General features: G+C 46.9%; 1 protein-coding gene across 2 annotated transcripts in view; it reads right to left on the bottom strand.

Annotated features, from left to right (window-relative positions):
* Positions 1-19,293, bottom strand: part of LOC135898950 (putative fatty acyl-CoA reductase CG5065) — a 64,218-nt gene that overhangs the window by 16,587 nt on the left and 28,338 nt on the right. For both annotated transcript variants that reach the window (XM_070535666.1, XM_070535665.1), the window contains 5 exons: positions 7,051-7,211; positions 4,052-4,168; positions 2,274-2,449; positions 729-801; positions 446-552 (listed from right to left, as the gene is read on the bottom strand). In XM_070535666.1, coding sequence (XP_070391767.1) covers positions 446-552; positions 729-801; positions 2,274-2,449; positions 4,052-4,168; positions 7,051-7,191 — 614 coding nt within the window. In that variant the 5' untranslated portion in view covers positions 7,192-7,211. The remainder of the gene's footprint in view (positions 1-445; positions 553-728; positions 802-2,273; positions 2,450-4,051; positions 4,169-7,050; positions 7,212-19,293) is intronic.

The raw sequence follows: 19,293 nt of genomic DNA, 5'->3' as shown, positions 1-19,293 counted from the left end.
CGCGATGGAGAGCTCGAATTTTGCCACGTTAAGTGACTTCGAGATTCCAAAGGGATGCATAATTCACTGCACTTTGTTAATTGGAAACATTGTTAGCGGTTATTAGAATGACACTTTCGCTGTTGCTACGAGTATTTTTCCTTGACATAAATTTTACCAGAGATGGCCTTCCATTAAATGTGAAAAACGGGAGTATGACTTCAGTTGAGTTTCACTGAGTTAGCCCAGTGTAACTGTGAAAGAATATATATATATATATATATATATATATATATATATATATATATATATATATATATATATATATATATATATATATATATATATACAGAGAGGGAGAAAGAGTGCAGGATAAATGAAAGGGAGGACTGAGCCCGCTTGGCGACCCTATTCTCGGAAAAGAGGAAAGGAAAAAAAAGTTAGAAATGCGGTGAGACGTACTTACTGCAAAGCTTCAAAAAATTGTTTGGTATTTTTACACGGCTGTTTTATCACTTCATGGACATCCGGCTTGTCACAGTTGCAGTATGCTGTTGACACATGAACAAGAACCTAGAACGAAATCCGCAGGCAGAAACTCAATGCTTAAGACTAAGCAAACGTGTACTATAAACGTAGCATTTCCCCACTTACTGCAGCGTGCAACGTATGAATGTAAGGTATGAAATACGTTCTACAATACATTCGAACAGCTACGATAAAATGAAGAAAGACGCCCTGCGACTTACGCATCTATTTCGTAGTTGCTTACAGAGGTCCAGAACTCTCCTTGTGCCCAGAACGTTGAGTTCGAATGCATCCCTGAAATGCAAACAAGTCACAATTTTGGAGTTTTATAATATATTTATTTCTGCACTTTTATATCGTTGTAGCGTTCAGAGTGGCGAAGCATAATATTTGAACATAGGGCGCTACAACGCAAAACTGATCGAATCTTTTCTATTCAATTTCTGCATTCAGCCCTGCATGATTGGTCAAAAGAAATTTCGGGCCACTCCCACTTCGCTTGTCTGTCACGCGACGTAACGAAAACTGCGAAAATGCCTCATCTGATACCATGTGTGCAAACTGATCATGCATGATTAGAACGAACGAAAGCAAAATAGTTATTTCTGATTCGACGCCTTTTTCGCCATAATACTGTGCCATTGATCAAACGTTTTGCGGCTGCGTCCACTTCACCTGTCGGTTAGGCGACATCACAAAACCGCGAAAACTCACCGCGCGAAAGTGACGCGGATGCGTTAAAGGCGCACCAACATAACGACGAAAGATGCTGAATTTTTTTCTGGATAGACGGACAGTGTCCTTTCTGAAAGGACTAGAAGATGGCTGCCTTTCGTTTTCGCTGGCACTAGGTACTCGGAACGGCCGGGGAGCACGGATTTATTTGCGTAGAATAAACATTTTTTCCGCGGCAGTATAACGTTGTTGAGCCCTTTCGGCACGCATAAGACATCGCTCTGTCAACTCTTCTTTGTTGAGGATTCGTTTTATCAGTGTTCTTGACCTTTTGTTGCACGCCGCAACGATTTTGACCAGGCACCGTAAGCTAAGCAAGGGGAAGCGGACCAATCGCAGTTGCCGGCATCACCCTCCTCATCCGGTTTTGTATTTTCACTGTGCTTGCGCGGCACTACTGAAACTTTCTCCACATGGGCGCGCTCCTTGACTCGTGTAAGCCAACCCCATAAGAAAATCTGCTCAATGCAGAAAATTCTGTTCGATTTGAAAGCAAGAAAAGTGACCTCCTTTGACCAAGGAGCGCATTTGATTGAGCTTTTTGAACAACGCTGTGGATTACCACCCGATGCTTGTGTCGGTGGTTATGTAAACTTGACGTCAGGAGATTGGAATAAGAAACAGATGGGAGTAGTTTTATGTTTTAGGGCGCCTATAGTGCGCACGGAAGGGCCATTCTTTGGCATTACGTCTTGTTTTTCAAGAACCATCACTTGAAAAGATTCTCAAAGTTTCATCAACCACATAGTTCTACTTATGACTATACAATGTGCGACGTGTTAAATCTTTGACAGAAATTTGCACTGTTAATTCGAGATGCGCTTAAACTGCGAGGAAAATTAAACGTGTCGATTTTTGTTGCACTACTTTGCGTTATGAAGGTCATGTTTATGACATAAAAGAACTATACATTGCTGTTGCGTGACTCCGTTTTGTTGGGTTATGAATGGAAAGTTTATGACATACTTTGCTGTTGTGTGACACTTCATTGTGCTGTTTAGCAAACAGCCGCAGGCGTTTATCTCACTTGCCTGAGAGGTGCATCAAACTTGATCGTGGCACCGGAGTGAAAGACGACAGACACATTGTCGACCAATGTGGCCCGATCAGACGCACTGAGCCCCAAATCTGGCTGAACCAGATCTCCTGCCATTGCCGTTACTTTTTCAAGAGCTCCCGGTTGTTCTTTCTTTAGGCGTTCGAACATCTACGAACAAAAGAAAAAATGCAAGAGAGATGAAAACGCGGTTAGTTACATCCTACATTGCTACTCCTAAATGTATAGTTTGTGCCCAACTGAAGTCAAGGCTGGAAGACTATTACGTATATCGCGGAATTACTTTTGATAGTGCTTGGGTCGACGCTGATCGAACTGCGTACAGGTTAGCTACACGTGGCTACACGCTCAACTTCAAGAACACTCGACTGACTTCGATTATTCTCGACTCACACTCTGCAAATCGTAATCCAGACTATCCAAAGCGGCCATAGATTATCGTTAGAAATCTAGACAACAGTGAGTGTGGGCTCTGAATGGGAAAAAAATTCCCTAAAATGATTCGTATACGTTATAACAAATATTAAGGTGCCGCTTTGGCGCTTGTGATTACGCGCATGAATTTGCAACAATGTTTTAGTAATATCTATGCTGTGCGGTTTTGTCAGTTGTATGACGCAAAAGTAGCAGTGAAGCCACAGCAGAGATCGCACTAATAAAACAACTTAATTTTGTCATCTGATTTCCCGATGTATAGAAGGCGACGCTGTCCTCATAGAGCGGCAAAAAAAAACACACTAAAACAAACGTACAGTGTAGCCATGTGGAGTTTAATTCCGTAATCTTCCTTATTTTGTGGAATAACCTGCGTTTGGCTTCCTCAAAATTCGTCATTAGTTTTGCTAAAACATATAAAATTCACACATCGCGGCGGAAGGTATGTGTCCTCGCAAGGGTTTGAATGGGGATTGTAACGCGAGTCAACTCGTGAGACTGCGATTAGAGGCGTGGGTAGGCCAATCCTCATTGTGCTATACGGTTACAGTCGCTTAGGTGTAGCATGTTGACCGAACTTCATTGCCTCTCTTTGTGTTTGGTGTCAATGTGGGAGTTTTGGATTTCGGGTGCGCAAGCGGGGTTGGTTATCCACTACTGGCTTGCTTCCTATTGTACTCCTTTGAGGTGCTTTCGTAAGCCAAGTGGTTTGCGTACCGTAATTTTGCGTACGCCAGATCTTAAACTCCCTAGTTGTGCAGGTGTAACAGGGGTCTTCCACATAGCCGAGACGAGAAAAGGGAAGGCACGAAAAACAACTACGACGTTAGCATGAAGTGAGTTTAGAGAGAGATTACTTGGGTGGTGGCGGAGGTTTATACGTCACAAATCGCGTTTGTATATTTCAGTGCGACTCTAAAGGGCACTTAGCAATGTTTAGATTGGGGATTACAATTGATTATCGAACGTGAAACCGTAACGACGATTCATGTCGTTCAAAAGAAGTCAGCTTATTATCGGACAGCGGCTTGAACAGAAGGAATGTCATCACATGTATGACATCAACCTATTATCTACATTACGTAAAAGCGGCTTCTACACAACGTAACGTAGTACACTTCACCTAATGTCAAGAAATTAATCAGTACAGTCATCTGCATCAAAAAAGGTTGCGTCCACCGATAACCACCCTACATGGCATCCGCGGTGCTTTTATTATTATTATTATTTTTTTTTTTGCAATTCTGCGAACATTGTGAGTTATGGCGGCCGGACGAACACATATTTTTACATAGAAATGGGGATGTATGCACACACCTGTGAGTCGAACATTTTTTTTAGCCTCGCCTGTGGTTCTTTGCCGCGCTTGCTTCGCACGAGGAGGTAAACTCGCTTCAGGTCAGAGCAAGATCTCAGGAGCTTTTCCAAGAGAACCTGAAATATAGGTGTATAGGAATGAAATGCACGTGCAGTGGCATTCTGGAAAGGCGTTACTGTTGTTGCTGCTGTTGCCATCCACTTTAGAAGCTTTGAGCATGTGATGCTCAATATAATTGCCTCCTAAAAGGCCTATTTAGACACGTTTGGTGGACGGTTTACTGGAGCGTGAGTGAAAAAGATCTTTCGCTCCAGTTATAGTTCAGAGAGAAGGAATAAGCGTGCTCGTTGATCTTCTCTGAAGCAGAAATACCGCCGCTATTTGGTGCAGACTCCACTGGCCATCGGAGATGAGCTTCCGCTAACCATGCCGCTCACCTTTTCGTCGCAGAAGCGTCAACATAGCAACTTGCAAAGACGCAATAACAGAGACATGTATCTCCTCATTGCACAAACTTACGGCTACAGATGACACTTTTTCACACTGCGTGTTTTATTTGTTGCGTGCTGTCTTCCACAAGCACTAGACGACATGCGCCGCTAAGAACCATTGTGGTGAGCGCAGCACCAATTTTGCGTCATAATACGGAGAAGTGGCGAAATACGCTCCAGACGGGTTTGTCATGTATGTCTTTCTCTAACGGTCGGTCGGCACATCTACTCCTCCAGCCACCATAATACTGTTGTCGCCATGCGGACGCGTCTCGTTAGGCCTACGGGCGCCGCAATCACAGAACGATCTCACAAATTGGACGCGCTATGCTCTCAATGCTAACGTTTTAGGTGAGTTTAGGGAAAGCGAAAGATCATATCAATAGTTCCTGGTGACCAACGCGAGTGAGATCGTAGCCATCACGAGAGCTCACGCTGAAGCAGCAGTCATGGATGCCGCCATGTTGGACAACGCTATTCCTTAGCGTGTGTAAACATTAAGCCCAAACCACACCTACGCTTGCGGACGCGAGCTTGCGGACGCGAGCTTGCTTGCCATGCCTTACGGTCTGTAAGGCATTGCTCGTACGCGTCGAAACGCGGCGTGATCTCGCGCGCTTGGGCTGCCTCGCGTCGGCGTGCCTGGCTACGCAGCTGCGGCGCGGTACATTCAACTCTCAGTGAAACAGATCTATATCATGCAGGAAAGTGCTTCTTCTTTCCTTTTTGTGGTTATCTAACAACTATAAAAATATAACAATCACGTTTATAGATATCGAAGCATTTTGAAACACCGTCAGTAACAAAGTGCGAAGCGGTGTCTTCAAGGCGTTTGTGAGTGAGCCCAGTGAGCGCGCGCTGTCGCGCTAGTGGCGCGTCGTTGTAGATGCAAACCGCCATGTGACCGCCATTCCTCGCGAGGCGGGGCAAACGCAAGCCGCGCAGACGCGAGCTTGCGCGCGTTCCCAAGCGTACGTGTGGTCCCCGCTTTAGATTTCTGTGCTCGCGCCGCGCTTCGAGGCGTACGATTAGTCCTGCACCATCTGCGCATGCGTGAGGGGCGTGGGCGCGAGCTGGCGTTCGCTGACACGCGTACGTGTAGTTAGGCCTCTAGGCGCCCGTTCGAGCGGCGACTGTCGGCGTCACTTCAGTCACTTCAGGCGAGTGTCGACGAGTGTCGTTGTCCCTGGCCTTCGGACCCAGTGCGCATGCGCTACTACGTCTGCGGCGCCGCCGCCGCTAGAGAATGGGCTCTGCACGTGCCACGCGTTCCCGTGTTCACGTTTTCTTTCTGATCAAAGAGCAACACAGCCGATGGAAAAGCTGCTAAACGAGCCACCCGAGCAGTGGCTCCGCGCCGCCGCCGTGAGTGCCCTGTCGTTCAGTATCAAATGCTTTGCACCAATACATCGCGAATTCAGAACACCTTAATAGCTGCGCTGAAAATTCGCAGTAGGGAGTATCGTAATCGTCGGTGAAATTTGTTTTCTTCCGTCAGACCATCACAAGAGCTCGTGGTTACATTATGCTTGTTGTCTACAACAGGCACTGTAAGCAGTACCCCGACTGTATGGTATATGGCTGGCTCTTTAGGTAGTACAAATTGGGCACTGAACCCTCCCACTCTCCCCTCAATGCATTAAACCATCATGCTATACCAACTTGCTCCCGTCGAAGCATTCTTGAAAATATACCGCACTGAAAATCAAAAACACATCTTTTTTGATCTTCATTCTTCTCTGAACTAGCCAAACGTTGGTATTATTAGCTTCTCAGGTCAAGGTTTTAGCAAGGCAACTACGGCTTGATAGAATAACGCTGCCAGTGATGATCAAAAATATTTGAAGTAAATAATGTAGTGTATACACACGGCTCTAGGGCTATTGTTTCTTTGGCAGTTGAAACAGTTGAAACAGTAAGTTCATGTATATAGGTGAAATAGATAGTTGTAAGATCACTGACTGTTGGGCCAGATGGTGCACCTTGTTGTGTTCAGCGGAATAAGGGCGGAGTGAAACGAGACAGATAGTTATACCACGTCGCCTAAACCACTCACTCTTGTTTCCCACCATTTCCAGCGTGCGTGTCACATTTACAATAAACAGAAGAGCGACAATGATTACTGAACTGGCTGACCCACAGAGCTAATCATGCGCTGTTTTGGGGCTCCTTTTGTATAGCTAGCTGTCTGTTGTGAAGGACAACATAAATATTAGAGGGAGGCAAGAAACATGTATGCCCTAAAGGGACATTACCGGTCCCTTAGGAAAAAGTGTCGGCGCTGCAACGAGGTAGCAGAACCCAAACTCTGCGATGCTTTTCTGTGGCTACACGGTCCACATCGTACGTTATCGTGATCCAATATTTCCACAACTCCACAATGAAGCTAAGGAGGGGAGGGAGGGGTGAACACAAGGAACTCAGCCGATTAATAGTCCCCCACCCTCCCCCCATTATTAAATGTACACGTCACAAGAGCCGTGAAAATCATGGTATCAAAAGGTTACCTTTCCAATGAATCCTGTTCCCCCTGTGATGAGCACCACCCGATCCTTGTAGAACTGTGCTACCTGGGAGCCATCGTTTTCTCCGTGGACTCCCACCGGTGTTGCACTCTGCTGCTGTTCTATGTAGTCTTCGGGTGACATGGCGGACGCTTCTTGGAGCACTGAGATAACACAAAAGTGAACAGTGAGGAGAAACGAAAACGATTTTCAGCTGCAGGTGCAACGATTAGTTACTTGCGAAGTTATTAGGCCCAGGTTAGTTGCCTGTCATGTTGGCTGACTGACTTACATCATTCCTTAATTACATGTTTTATTTCACAAGAAACAATTTACCTTGAATCGTACCGCACATGCTGCCTGTGGTATCTCTTACAGTCATTTCCGAAACTGAGTTCATATACAGGAAAATAATTATACACGTCACCCATACCGCGCGTGGAGAGTCAGTGGTCGCGAACTTCCCGTAGAGTACACATGTGTGACAGCGCAGTTTGTTCAGTTTGTCACTCTAGCACGTTTTATATTCTTTTATTTTCTTGTAAATCTATGTATTAGGGTAACGCATAAACCCCAGCACTTCGCTAACGCATTGAAAAGCTTGTAGACAGTTTGCTAATGCTAAATACGATGCGAACGCCTGATCTATCTATAGAAAGTTTTCTGTCACAAAGAAAGTGTCTGCGTGCTCCAGAAGCTTTGTATTTTCCGGAAATAATTTGTCCACCCTGCCACTAGAGGTTCCACACAAGATTATTGGCATAGAGCGTCGGTCTAGATAAGTTGCATTTCTGAAAACAAAGGAGGAGGGTGCTATGCATAAGAAATGCCGATTTCATCACAGTACAGCCGAAGCATATTAAACAAACTAAAAGTAACAAAAGAAAGACATGACGAAACGGATTAATACAGCTACTGTTCACTGTCCGAATCATCGAATGACATTCGTCGACAGTCATCTGCTGAAAAGCTGCCCCCAACTTTTATGTTACGACAAGGCTCACGCCAGGGAAGAAAATTGGGGGAAGGTGCTGGAGGGAGGGGAAGGGGTGTGGTCATCGTAGTCGCTGAATACATCACTAAGCTCATTTGAATACTGAATGCTACAATACTGGCTGTCATATTTTGCCAACGCGTACATTCTTGGGAAGGCGCCGTCGCATCTGCGTGACATCAAGTTTTATGGTTTGTCAAGACATCAGCGGAGGCGAGTGCGGGACTTTCTACTCAGCACATAGCAGGGCGCGGAGTACAGCAAGTGCAATTACTTATATTCCTGAGTAATGTACACTCAAACGAACTTATGATGAAGTGCTCGAGACCTCAAAAATTATTCGTAAGACGTGTTATTCGTTGTAAGGGTTGCGCACCGTATCGCTCACACTATAGAGGAGGCTAAGAACGATAAATAGAAGATAAATGTTATCTTAAAAATAATTGCAATACTACCTAATGAAATAAGTCGCTAGTTTTCTTGTCCACACACCAATGTTTCTGACAGAATGTGGGACTGCAGCGAACCTTATAATATTGCGCCGAGGTTCATAGCGTGCTGCACGGAGAACTGCAGGAGCTGCGAAAAGCAGAGGCGCAGATTTTGTGATGGCGCTATCACCTCCTTTGCCGTCAAAAAGCGCGGTTTGGTCATGTTTGTCACTGTTGATTTCGCAGGCATATTCGCGTCATTTCCACCCTACCTGACCTTGAAGGCGTCGTCGGTCTTAACATCGCCATCGACTGCAACGTATAATTTTTGCCGTCTTCCGCGCTGATGAACCAAAGAGTGCACGTGCTGAGCGATTCCTGGATTCCTACTTAGGGCAATGGTGCGCTCGTCAGTTGCGTCGCTAGCGCTGCCGCTAACTCTCGCGCAGAGCGCACCACGGCGACCTTTGCGGTGGGCGCTGGCGGCACCGCTATACGTGGCACTCGTTGTAAATCAGCGAATCAGCCATTCGGGAAGCCTATATTTCTTCGTTTGGAAGGCAAATTCGTTGTAGCGGTCTTGCCTGTTTGTAGAGGCGTTCTCGATGCATACCAAAGATACGTATTCGGCCGGGACCTGATACATCATCCGCTGTACAGGTAATTTCGCGGTAAATTCGTGCCTAGTAAGGGCGAGCTGTTTCTACCGGACTGTATCAATGCAAAAAGAGGCTTCGATTTTCGCTTCCATTCGTTCGAGCTATGTAGTTAGGCATGGAGTTATGCTGGTCTGCAAGAAGCCTCGAGTAAGAATTCGTGCAGCTGTGGCCACGTTTTGGCGGGCACGGAGTGTTAAGACGTCCTTGTACTGATAATAGGGAGGGCGCAACATAATCGTATGGCTGCTCGATAACAATACAGAGACTTGCACCGAGGTCTTACAGGCAGAGCTTAAATAAATAAATAAATAAATAAATAAATAAATAAATAAATAAATAAATAAATAAATAAATACCAGTGACTCAATGAGTGAGGGATCGCTTCCAAGCGCTGCCGAGGCGCCTAGTTGGAGCGCGACCAAAGCACACATTTGTATTGCTGTTCCCGTAAAGCAGACGTCAAGCAAACAGAAGTAAGCATCCTTGCATTTTCTTTTCGCACCCTTTATGATACGCTGAAACGATGAATTCCACACGTAAGCATCGACGAAAGATCGCAGCGTGCTGAGAAAATCTGAAGGCTTTGTCCATAGAAAATTGTAGTTTTCGACCGGATTTTGGACAAGTTACCGCTAGGCAAGATTACGCAACGAGAGCCCAGTGCACACGTTTCAACGTACCAGGATTTCATCGTATTTAATGTGTGCGAGATTGTGGCTTTAACCCCGCAGGCTGAAATGCGGCGACCGTGTACCGTAGTGCTTAATTACAATGGCTGCTTTCACCATCGCGTTCACCATTGCGAATGCCACAATGGAAACAAGGAAAATATCTTTCTCACACTTCCTCTTGAAATAAAAACAGCATTCTTTCGCACCGTTTGCTTCCCTGTTTGCTTTCGTGTTTTTTATTGGGGGTACGTTTGCTCACAAAAAGGCAAGGAGCGTAATTATGGGCTGTTAGTCGGTACTTGATTAATGCTTGCGTCACGTGCTCTGGGCGCTATGGCACTCATCAGGCTAGCTTGCTAGCACACTAAAAAAAAAACACGCAGGAAAATAGGACGTTAAGGCAATTTCACGAGCACACAACCACTGCTTACTAACCCAAGTACTAAGCAAAGTTTTAATGAAGAAACAACATCGTGGAAGTGTGGCTAAATGAGCTGAAGCTTTTATACCAGACATGAAAGAACGTGGTGAGGGAAGCACATAGCACGCACTCCACGCTAATTTATTTGCATAATTTATTCGTAGTCCCTATTCAGCTGTAACAGACGAACTGAGTGAGAATTGCGAATACTTCCACATTTTCCGGGTACCCAGAACATGCAGTGAAGAGTCTGATATGAACGCTGTTCCGACTGAGTTGAATATTATTCGCAGCTGGACGGACGCTTACACACTCTCGTTACATCAGAGTGGCTACGTTCAACTCGGGCCTTTGACTTGTGCAGCAATGTCCGTGATCGCTTGCGGCTGATGACAGCCCTAACAAGTTCGTTCCTCACCAGAATAATCTACCCAAATGAATACGGGCAATGTGTGCATAAGCGGCTACCGAACGCTTTTTAGGTATCGCGTATTGGCTATGACGCCATGTATACAGAAAATCAAATATTTGGTAAAGTGGTGGCTACAGAAAAAAAAAATTAGCTTCGAGAAAATTTACAGGTCCTCAATTTACACTTGAGCGACACTAAGGCAACAGCAGTAACAGGACCTGCCCAGCCAATCCTTTGATTACGCAGCGTCCATGTTACGAACTGCAGAGGTGTTTGTAATTTGTCGCCCCAGTCTACCCGGGACTGTTCGAAAAACTGCGCGCGCCAACGCTTACTGTCTGAAAGCCGCGCCTCAGGCAGCCTTGGTCAGCCTTGGGCAGTTCGCCACGACAAAGCAACTCTTTCCAGCAAACGTGAACTTGATGTGAAATAGAGTTATCTCGCGTTATCACTAAGTATAGCTGATAGCGGCAGTATGACACCTACCTAAATGCTTTGCGAGCACACTATTTATTCCGCGTGCATCGACCTCCACTCGCAGATTTGTCATAGCCTTCCGACTCACTTTCGCTAAATGTCGGTCGCATTTCTTGCTATGCCAGACAAATGGGCTAAATTCTGCACACACGTACAATACTCATAACGCTCCTGAGTGCACGCACACGTAATTCATCGCAAAATCAGCCCTAAACTCACTGTAAGGCCGCATTGATTGTTTGCGTACTTCCTGAGTTTCGCGAGTCGCCCGCGTGTTTTGTGTATGGAGAGGGGGTCCACTCCCCTACACGTCCGAGGGGCAACCGTTTGTGTTTTATGAGGGGTCAGACGGCCCGCGTGGTGTCGGCTGACGAGTCACGGCGCAGTGCGGATTCGGGGAAGGTGGTACTGTGCGCACTGAGTTATAGCATTCCGCCGATGGTCATAATAGGTCTACGCAGACGAACCTTGAATGGGACTGCTGTACGTGGTGTTTTGGCGTCGGCTCCCGAATCCCTGGCTGGCTGGAGATGCCGCCGAGGTTTAGAACGACCTAGCAATATTGACCACGTGCTGCATGTACAGAGTGGGGCTCTACTCCCCTTCGGGTCCGGGAGGCAACCGTCGGGATTCGTTACTGAGTGCTGAGGAAAGCCTGGGCAGTGTCAAATGACGACTTACAATGTGCGCTGTAGAGAAGCAGTGCGCATGTGAGGAGCGCATTCGGAGAACGTCGTCCTGTAAGCACGCATTCGGAGAACGTCGCCTTGTAGAAAATAAGTTCCGATGCCATGTACGGTCATAATTCTGCCGCACACACAAACCTTGTGTGGAGCTGCGGTACGCGGTGTTGAAGCCCCGGATTCCGAGACATTTGCGGGGTAGAGACTCCGCCGAGGTTTGAGACGGCCTAGCAATAAATGGTGCGGGCGTGGCATGTTTTGCTGAGGCTGTCACCGACTACGTAGAAATGAGAGGGGAACAAAGTTTTAGGAGGAAGGAAAACAGTTTTGTTTTTCGATATTTTTACTTTTAAGAGTAAGCCCACCCCTTTGGGTTGAGGCTTAACAAAATTTTATCTCTCATTGGCAACTTCATCTGTGGGACGGGCCAACGGTCCTACCGCCTTTTTTCTGTGTCCGTTTGAGCTGTAATAATCGGGAAGATATGCTGTCCCTCAGACTGGGCTGAATTCAAGATTGTTGATATATCAGTGAGGCTCCATACCATGTACCATAAAACGAGACTAGGCTGAAATCAGGACTACTGATAGATCAGTAAGGTCCACTCAAATATAGGTTAAAACGACCATGTAGGTTAAAATGAGTCTGGCCTCTAACAGTCATCAAAATAAGGAAAAAAAAAACGAGGGCTCAGCAATTTTTGCTAGGCTTTTATTTGAACCAGGAACGCGAAAACTTTGCTGCACATTACATTTAACATTCTCACTATTTTTGCCGACCTTGAAGATGATGTTTTGTGCAGTTGTTTTAGAACATTCCATATATAGCGAATAATGGCATAACTATGAAAATAACTATGAAACGCTTGAATAAATAACTTTTTACAATGGCTGTAACTAGGTTACAGAGAAGTAAGATTTGTCGTTAGTTTACCACGAGGTGCTTCCTACATGAAATATAAACGCCATGCTCGCATAGGTCACCAAGGAGACCGGAGAACAGCACCTGTATGCTCTACAAAGTATAAAAATCGGGAGAAAAGGAATATTTAGCAGTTATCTTCAAAACACATAATTGCCCTAGACAGTTCAAAGTTTCGCTACACTTCTCCCATAAAGAGGCCCCTATTTTCCCTAAATATGAAACTCTGCCGTTTATGTACCTTCCCTCTGAAGAAAGAAAACTCGTTGAGCGCTTCTAAACGGTCCAAGAAAACGACGGTTGAACAATTTTCAGTGAACGCCTAATAGAGACAGACATTTGAAAGTTTACCTACCCATTACCCATCACAATCGCCACAATACCTTAGATCAGACTTCGGCAGTGATTTAGTGTTTTCCACGAAACCATCAAAACTAGCATATAAGGTTTTTGAGCTCTTCTACTGGTCGCATTAGCAGCCTCTCGATCGCTGCACAAAATTCCAACGGAACCCATCTCACGATTAGTGTCGACGTTAACGCGATTAGCATAACTGAAGCAATGTAGTGACGCACCGCGTTACCAACGCGGAAACGCGTCACGTATGAGGCGTGTGTGAAGCCGGGCTCCTCTTTCACGATTCCCACGGGACATGGTGCGCCATCTTGTGCCGCCGCCACGAAGTCCGTGCGTAGGGCGTGTATGAATATATGTTCAGACAAGATTGTCCAAATAGATATGACGCGGGTTTGATTCCACCCAGAAATGAAGAAATTCGAAAGGTTTCTTTAAAGCGATAGTTTGAGGGCCCGTTTAAATCCGGCGTCTTCGGCGTTTTTCGTGCGTTGACCGTGCGTTGACCGTGCGTTGACCATGCGTTGGCCGTGTGTTGGACGTGAGCGAATACTCCCGATGGAAGTAAATAACTAAAACATTCGTTAGCATGTCAAAGATTGTTCGTATTGACGCTAAATTTCTCAGGGAAGTTCCTGTAATCAAAGTAAATGTTTTAAATTGAAGACGGACGTATACCCAGTGGCACATACCCAGTGATCCAAGTTAGCGTCACGGAAGTTTATTCATGAGCGGCAGATACCGAGTGCCGCATACCCATGGACCCAAGTTGGCTTCAAAGAGGCTCCTTTCATACCCAATGTCACATGCCCAGTGACCCGAGTTGTTCCGACGGTTGGTTTGATCCTGGTTCGCTCAACCCAGCAGCCCGATGCTCTCTCCAACAGACCACAGACTAGGGTGTGTTGACGGAAAAATGGTTAGAGACACAGCTACCGTGCGTGAAGTATCCCGAGATAGCCAACCGGCAATAAAGCTTCGTCAAAAACCATCGGGGATGATTGCTCATGTCGAGCGAAAGTCTCGTAGGTTAAAACGGACAAGATGACATGTGTGTGAAGCAAGCGTGTAGCGACAAGAAGACGAGATGATGACAACAGCGTGATGACAACGGCATGAATAAGACAACATGACGGCAATGAGTGAAGACATGAGTCTGACGTAATAGTTATGCGGAAACCTGCAAGATGAAGAGAAGAATAAAAAAAAAATTGGAGGACGCTTAAGCTTCGCCTTCAAGAGTGGAACGCGACAGCGTTCCCGTCGACCCGCCAAGGGGTGTAAGACAATGGCCTACAGGACAGCCATCACTTACAAGGCGCCCCGCATCGGACGCGGTGAGCGTCGAGCAATATGGTCGAGCAACGCGGCGTTCGGCGCAGCAACGAAACGTGCGCCTGAGCAAGCGGAATGAACCGAAGAACTCGGTATCTCGTAGGGGGAAATGAATGATGCACGCCAGCCAAACGTCGTGATCGGCACGGGCAGAGAGATAGACAGATAGCGATCTAAAGAAAGGAAGGACGCTGGATTCTGCCGAGGGAGCAAGGCGAAGCGATGTCAGGGGAGAGAGAGTCCGGGCAACGACCCCCCTCGCACCGGTCCTTCCACAGCTCCAATGCGCGCGTGGTGCGCCATCTGTCGAGGCAGCGCCCTACATGGAGAGGAGGGGGTCTTCTGTGTTTGCCGCAAGATGGCTCTGCGTGTGCGGAAAGCGCAGAACAAATGCAGCGGAAACGCACTTCGCTACTCTTGTAATTGCGACTTCTGTAAGTTACATGTTCATAATTACCTGTATACACTGCAGTATAACTTTCCACGGCTCGTTTCGAGGGCAACACCGCATTCACTAGAGGCGCGTTTGTACCGCTTGGAAGCATCAAACTCGTGGCTGAGTGGTAGCGTCTCCGTCTCACACTCCGGAGACCCTGGTTCGATTCCCACCCAGCCCATCTTGGAAGTTGCTTTTTATTTATGAAGTGCCTGCCGTTATTTATCGCTCACGGTCAACGCCGCGGACGCCGACACCGACGCCGACGACACCGGCTTTTCTGCGACACGAGCTCCTTAACGCTATCGCGTTAAAAGAGGGAAAACGAGACATCCACCCAATTGTAGCAGTTGCTACAAGGTAAACCCATACGGATTCCTCGAAAGAAATGCGTCACAGTTGAAGAAAAATTCATCCTGCTCCGCGACTCGAACACGGGACCACCGCCTTTCCGGGACAGCCGCTCTACCATCTGAGCTAATCAGGCGGTTAGCAGATGGCTAGCAGATGACAGAACGAAGTCGAACTTATCAACAACTCGGTAGCAAAGGGAAGAATTTGAAGTAACCGATTGCGTCAAACTCCCCCAGAAGCAACGGGAGACGCTGCTATCCATCTCCCGCATCTCGGATCAGATCGTGTCGATTGAGAGGGCGGTCGTACAGCCAAAACGGCGCGTGAATTCTCGTGAAGAGAGAACCACTCCTGCAAAACGATCCTCTCGCTCAACAAAGATGTTTTCTCTCTGTCTCTCCCCGTCTGTTGCCGTCCGGCTTTAGCGGCTCCCAATGCACACTCTTGCAACAAAATGAATGGAATACCAACTAGGCGAATCACTCTCTTCTTTGAATGTAACTTAGCTGGGCAGCACATCTTCTCGACGCCACAGCTATCGTTCGCAATGCGGAGCAACGTGAGCGCAGCAGTAATTCACCTTCCAGTGCATTACTGTCACATACATGTATCCGACATGTGGAAAATGCGATGCGATGGGCCATTACCGTATTCACCTATCTCACTAGAAAGCGACAACGTGTCTTTCACTAATGGCCGGCAGGCGCTGAGTATATCATGTATTTATGTATGCCGGTTTTCACTTCAGTGTTATGCGAAACCGAGGTACATATACCATATTTATATGTAATTAATATTAACATAACGATATATCTTGAACACTTGCTCAGAAGAAGTGGCCATCATTAATTAGTTTCCTGACACCTGCATTTGTTATTATCATTTACGAAAGGCCAAACTTCGGGGATAAATCAGGTTTAACCCGATTTTCATAAACTTTGTTCGGGGTGAAAAAAGTCGGAAATAATCAGGTTTCACCCGAAAACGAGGGAGCCTACTAACGAGCCATATGAAATACGATGTGAAAGTAATTTTCCGTATAAAAAAGTTACCGTAAAAAATATTATTACAAAAAGAGCTGCCGGGGAATCGTAGGCATATCGCAGATGAGCACGTTCAAGGAGCCAAGTAACTGTTGCTGTAATGCAACTTGTGGAGTGTGAAATCACGGCCAATAAAAAAACACGCGGCCTGAGAAAAAAAAAAAGAAAACTGCTCCAAACGTCTAAGCGCGACTCTTGAATCCTGAGGAACAATCGAAAGGAGGAAGCGGCACGAACGAGCAGGAGATACAGAACAATGTTTGCAAGAGCTTTTTAGTCCAAACGACAAGCTCAATGCCAAAAGAATACGCGTGCGTGCCCTGTAGGCCAGATCACCAGATAAAAGTGCGCGACCGAATTAGAAAACAGGATGAACGCAAATGCGATATGCTAATATGGGTGCGTCTCTTCGCATTCCTATGCGGTGGTTGCTTTGCCTAGGCATAATGCAAATGACACGTCTACCTTTCGGGCTAAATAATCAATGTATGGGCGCCAGTTCAAGGAGGTATAATAAATCATCCCATGGTATCTAATGTACTTTGCCTGTGGTACGTGTTCAAGATGATAAGAAAGGGAGACCACCTCATATACTGAGATGGTGAAGCTGGGGATGACGAGGTGGCCTGGCGACGACAGCGGTCGTCGTTAGCGTAACGGATTGCACGAACAAGGCGACCCCGTTTCAAACGCTTTGCCGTTGTAGCAGTAAAAACAGGAACGGATCGAGCAAAACCACGCTTCAATCCGCGTTATACAGAGTACACCACATAAAGTAATGTTCTATGTCTCCGCACACACCACACGTGTGTTATTCGGGTCCCTCAAAAAGACAGGAGTACCTCACAGTTCTCTTTAGAACATTGTTTTCCCGCGCGGGAACCAGTTGTGTAGGAAGGAGGTTTCTCGCCTTCTTTTAAATTACGTGCAGGACACGGATTTGGCCTCCACATGGTGACCTTTGAAGTGACTATGTGTAATTGTGAGGTCTGTGTCTGATTTATGTGATTCATTCATTTTAACTTTCGCTACGGTGGAGCAATTGCCGGCAGCAACTGCAAGGCCAATCCCACCAGTAGCCTTCAACCTCTCAACTCAAGTCAACTCAACTGAACCACGCTACAATGAAAATTCTCGCTCGCCTTGCCATGCACGTGCTAAAACGAGCAAATGAGAAGGTCAGAGTTATCAGCTCTCCAATATTGTCATCTTTCAAAGCAATATCCAGCTGCTGACGAATGCGAACACTTATCCCCGTAGTTTCGAAGCGAACTACGAATGGCTGTCTGTACCGCATCTAGGAGCAGGGGTAAGCACGAGGTATACTGCAAACTACACGGCGCGTAACAACACACCTGTCGATATATTTCTCGTCACCCAAGTATTACCTACCGGTCTGAGGGGAAGTCTCAGCGCAGGATGGGGCTGTCGTGCAGAAAACAGAAGACGCCGCAGCTACAACATCTCCACAGGCAGCGGACGCTTTGCGGGCAGAGGCCATGAAGATGTCTCCAACTGTTGTGTGATCGTCCGGGTCGCTGCAAATATTCCTTGGTGGTCGCTTTCTTGCGTGTCTGGCGCCGTTCTCCATATTTCAGCGGATATATACAAGCGTCGTGCTCTTCGTCGCAGCGGTACTTCTTCCCTCTCTGGTGCGCTCCGCGCACCTTGAAATTAGCAGCAGAGTCTTTGTACCCAAAGGAAACTTTCCAGTCAGCTTGTAGCGTGCTGGGCTGCTCGAATCCCGACTCGATTACTAGCGCACAGTCTTTCTTTGAATTGTTGGCCGATGACCCGTGAGGAATGACGCTAGTACTGCAAGCCACCTGCTACAATTTAATTTGCAAAAGCGAGCAGAGCCTGATGAACCGATAACGGCGACGTCATATTCTGCGGGTATTACCCCGTCCCCCGGCCTGTTGCATCTGTCCTTCAAACTGCGTAAACATCTAATTTGCAGTACTTCGTCTCTTTAGCTCGCACTTTCATTCCTCTACCATGCGGCTTGTCGGCGGCTCCAAGGGTTCTCTGAATCCTTTTCTAATTAATCTTCATGTATTGCTTTATCCTTCTCCACGTGTCCCGGCCCTGCATCTCTAAATGTTGACGTTACGCGGTCTTGAGTAGCATACTTAACCCTTTTCGTTTTTTCGATTGCGAAATTCCTGGACATCCGCGTTTTCTCACCTACGACCACATGGAACCGAATCTCCAACTTTTTGTTGCTATGCGTAAAGAACATGGCTGCGTTGAAAGGGCCTTTGCCCATGAGCTGTAGAGAAGCATTCTTGGTCAACAAGCTAATCGTCAGAGATTCAACGCGATAGAAAGGGAGATTTAGGCATAATGAGTTATTCTCACTAATATGCGCCGTCTACGTACTGCCTGTTCTAAAGAGGTATCGCAGATGCCATTCACAAAAATATATAGAAGAGGAGCAAAGTGATTAGAAGTTGGTTGGAAAACATAAACAAGAACGTAGGGGTAACATGAACGACTTGCAGCAAATATAGATTACTCGCCGTGGTTGCTTAGTGGCCATGGTAATTGAACTGCTGAGCACGTGGTCGCAGAATCGAATCCCACCCACGGCGGCCGCACTTCGATAGGGGCGGAAACCGCTGTTGTGCCATTACCACAAGCCCGGATTCCGAATCTGCAAGATGCGGAATCTATCCTGCGAGCGCCCTAATTCTCCCTTCACAAGTCAAGATGCTGAGCCGTCAGGCAGCGGTGTCCTGCTGCGGGAGAAGCCTCGGCGAGCCGCACGTTTGGACGTGTCGGCGTGTGCCAGACAGCCCGGCGCCGCACCTCCCTTGCCTGGAGGTCACCGCGCGCGCGAACTTTGAACCGGGTGGCCAGCGCGGTCGCTGGTTGGACCCCTCGGACGACCGTCGTGTGCTGACTTTGTATTGGGCCGTTGGAGTGACAATGGTTCCTCGGGGATTATAAAAGCAGCAACGCGCTGCCTGAAAAACAGGATCCGCCGACCCACCGGGAGAGAGTGTCGCTCCCGACTGGGGTGAGATGTGTCACGCGTTTTCGCCGGACGTCG

Source organism: Dermacentor albipictus, chromosome 3 (assembly GCF_038994185.2).
Source record: "Dermacentor albipictus isolate Rhodes 1998 colony chromosome 3, USDA_Dalb.pri_finalv2, whole genome shotgun sequence".
In the NCBI taxonomy this organism is placed as follows: Eukaryota; Metazoa; Arthropoda; class Arachnida; order Ixodida; family Ixodidae; genus Dermacentor; species Dermacentor albipictus.
This window is presented reverse-complemented; position numbering and strand designations above follow the sequence as displayed.